At 37.2% G+C, this 3401-nt stretch overlaps 1 protein-coding gene across 1 annotated transcript; it reads right to left on the bottom strand.

Annotated features, from left to right (window-relative positions):
- Positions 1–648: 648 nt before the first annotated feature.
- On the bottom strand, positions 649–1599 carry LOC102849764 (olfactory receptor 52K1-like). The gene has a single exon (XM_006903469.1). The coding sequence runs from the start codon at positions 1597–1599 to the stop codon at positions 649–651; it is 951 nt and encodes a 316-aa protein (XP_006903531.1).
- Between the last annotated feature and the right edge of the window lie 1802 nt (positions 1600–3401).

Raw genomic sequence — 3401 nt, 5'->3', positions numbered from 1 at the left:
AACCTGTTGAAAAGGTATGTATATTTCTTAATGTCTTTTGTTTGTTTTTAAAATACCAACATCTTGTGTTCAGTCTACTTATACTGCTGATGCTACATTTTGTCATCCCTGTTAAAACCCTTCAGAGAGCAAGAGTTCATAATTTACTGACAACATATGTACATTTGTTTTACTTCCATGGTATATTTATTTCATGATACGTATTCTTGTGGTAAGAAGAACAGAACAGCATTTAAGAAAGAAAAGCAGTAAAAAGAATTATTCTATAATTTCATAATTTGCCTTGAGACTTGGATTTATACATCTTAATTATATTTTAACCTCACCTTGCTTGAAAGTATGTTTCTAAATTAAGCTATGTATTGCAACTGAATTATTATAGTGCTAATAAACAAGAATGTTTTCTTTTCATATACTACTTGTATAAACACTTGGGAATGCTCTTGTGATGAGAGTTTCATACAACCTGTATCTTGATGGAAAGAACATTCTCTAGTTACAGTTCCACCTTGGCTACTAGTTGAGTCCCACTGTTACTTGGGTTATTCCTTTCCTTGTGAGTTCACAGACATGAATGAGACCCCTCTATCTCTTCAACTTCACATAATTTTCAATGTGCATCATCAAAGCCCTTGTATGCCTAGGCTGTCAATCTCGATCTTTGTGACAGTGAAAGATCTGCAGCACTCGTTCCTTTATCTGCTTGGTCCGAGCCCCATAAATTAAGGGGTTAACCATGGGAGGCACCAGGAAGTATAGGTTGTCAATTATGATTTGTAGGTGTGGAGCCATGTGGTAACCTAAAATCTGGGCAAGGACAGAGAAGACAACAGGAGAATAGAAGAGAGCAATGGTACAGATATGAGACCCACACGTACTGAGAGCTTTGCCCCGTGCCTCCCAAGATGGTATCTGAAAGACAGCATGAAGGATCATCCCATAGGACAGAAGGATAAAAAACAAGTCAAATCCCACAGATGCTACAATGACCATGAGACCATAGACAATGTGAGTAGAGACATCTCCACAAGCTATCTTTACCACAGCCATGTAAGCACAGTAGGAATAAGCAATTACACGGGTTTGGAAGCTTTCCAGTCTTTTTGCCAGGATTGGCGCAGGAGTGAGCACTGCCATTGCCCTTGACACGACAGCCAGTGCCATCTTCACAAGCATGCTGTTATCAAGGATAGCTGTATACCTCAGAGGGTTCCAGATGGCCACAAATCTGTCAAAAGCCATGGCTAGGAGGATCCCAGATTCCATGACATAAAAGGAAGGAATGAAAAACATCTGTGTGAGGCAAGCGTTGAAGCTGATTTCCTTGGCATCCATCCAGAAAATAGCCAACATGCGGGGCACAGTGACACTGACGAGGGACAGGTCAACCATTGAAAGCATAGCCAGGAGGAGGAACATGGGCTCATGAAGAGTCTTCTCCTCTCGGATGATGTATAATATGGTAACATTGCCAACAATTGTAACAATAAACACCAAGAAAAAAGGCACAGAGAACCAGCCATGGGAAGATTGCAAGCCAGGGATTCCAGCCAGGATAAATACCAAAGGCTGAGGAATAGAGTTGTTGCAAGAGGACATCCTTAACCTGTGCTTCTTAAATTCTGGTTCCTATAGAGAAAAAACAAAACAAAACAGAGGACACTTTGAAATCACTGCAGCATTTGCACCTACAAAAAATAAAATCAAGCAATTTATAATGATAATCATGACTATATGAACTAATGATCACGTAAATACATCAGTTTCTTGGGATAAAGAGAACTATTTCTTGGGATAAAGAGAATCTCTGCAATTGAAAGAAACTAGCTCAAGGATGAATTCTCATTGAAGAGAAATCAATTTGATAATTTAGAGTTGCTTGGTTTTGATTACAGTTAATATTCAATTTGTGTAATTCTAAAATATTAGGATTTCCACCCCCCTCCCCCAAAATAGTAGAAACTGATAGAGTCTATATTGTCAACAGTAGAGGGCTGGCATCAGCAAATCATAAAGCATGAAAACTACTCAAGGCAAGAAAATGGAATTTAATAATTCTAACATCCTCAAATCCTAGGTTAGGCCATGGAACTTTGGATACTTCCCTGAGGTACTTAGCTACATATCCATGATTTTATCAAAGGTCCTAGGAATTCTACTGATCTTCCAACAGGAGAATATGAATAAAGACAAAACAAACAATAATAATTGACCAGTTGACAGAATTAGAATTCAATAATACCTCAAAGCAGTGACTTAGAAGTAAAGTTTCAAACTAATAAAAGGTAAAGGTAAATTAAAGGTATTTGGTAGTTATGCTTATTTGTGTATTTTAACATGAGGAATAAAATTTGGAGGCTGATATTAATATTTAGCTTCATTGAAAAGATAATTTAATATTTATTAAGCATTTTCACATACATAACTATTCTTCATAGAAATAATTGGTAGAATTTGCAAATTACAATAGATTATGGTACAAGCATAGAAATAAATAAATATGTAGTAAATTTTATGTCAATCACATTTTTAAAAGTATTGCAACATATGGTGGTAATAAAATGTTGGAAAAGCAAACCAAACAGCTTTGAAAAAATTAAAATACAATTTCAAAATAGATCTTTTAAGGAACTCTGGTGATGGTTAAGTGCTAGGTTACTCATGGAATGATTAGACCCATCTGTAGCTCCGTAGGAGGGAAGACCTAGCAATTTCCCCCAATAAAGATTAAACAAACCAATCTATTGCCATTGAGTTAATTCTAACTTATAATGACCTTATATAACAGGTGTTCTAAGACTTCCAAGATTATAATTTTTGCAAAAGCAAATATTCACATCTTTATACTGAGGAAAACTGCAGACTTTTCACTTAACTGCCAAGTACTTACCTACTGTACCTCTTTATGCAGGTTTCCTTTCATAAAGACTGCAACCCTGGAGACTCTCTGGGCAATTGCTGTCTGCCATGTAGGGTCACTATAGGCACACAGTTTGAATCCACCAGCTACTCCACAAGAGAAGGATGAGCAATCTCCTCCCGTGTGACTTACAGCCTCTGAAAATCTGCTGGAGGGTCAGCTGTGGGTCAGTTTGGACTCAATGGCACACAACAACAACAACATGCATCAGAATGAACTTGAAGGCACACAACAAAAACTATAACCATAACCATTTTATTTCACTGTTGATAAATTTGCATTATTATCTTTTTTACTTAGATAAGTACTGAAGAGCAAAGATGTCAGTCTGGAGACTAAGGTGTGCCTGTTCCAGACCATGGTCTTTGCAATTACTTTCTATGCAGCAGAAAGCTGGACAATGACTAGGGATGATAGAAGAAGAATTGATGCCTTTGAGCTGTGGTGTTGGAGAAGAGTATTGAATATATGGACTGCTGGA

Source organism: Elephantulus edwardii, unplaced genomic scaffold, assembly GCF_000299155.1.
Source record: "Elephantulus edwardii isolate Elephantulus edwardi_28Jun2011 unplaced genomic scaffold, EleEdw1.0 scaffold01760, whole genome shotgun sequence".
NCBI lineage: Eukaryota > Metazoa > Chordata > Mammalia > Macroscelidea > Macroscelididae > Elephantulus > Elephantulus edwardii.
This window is presented reverse-complemented; position numbering and strand designations above follow the sequence as displayed.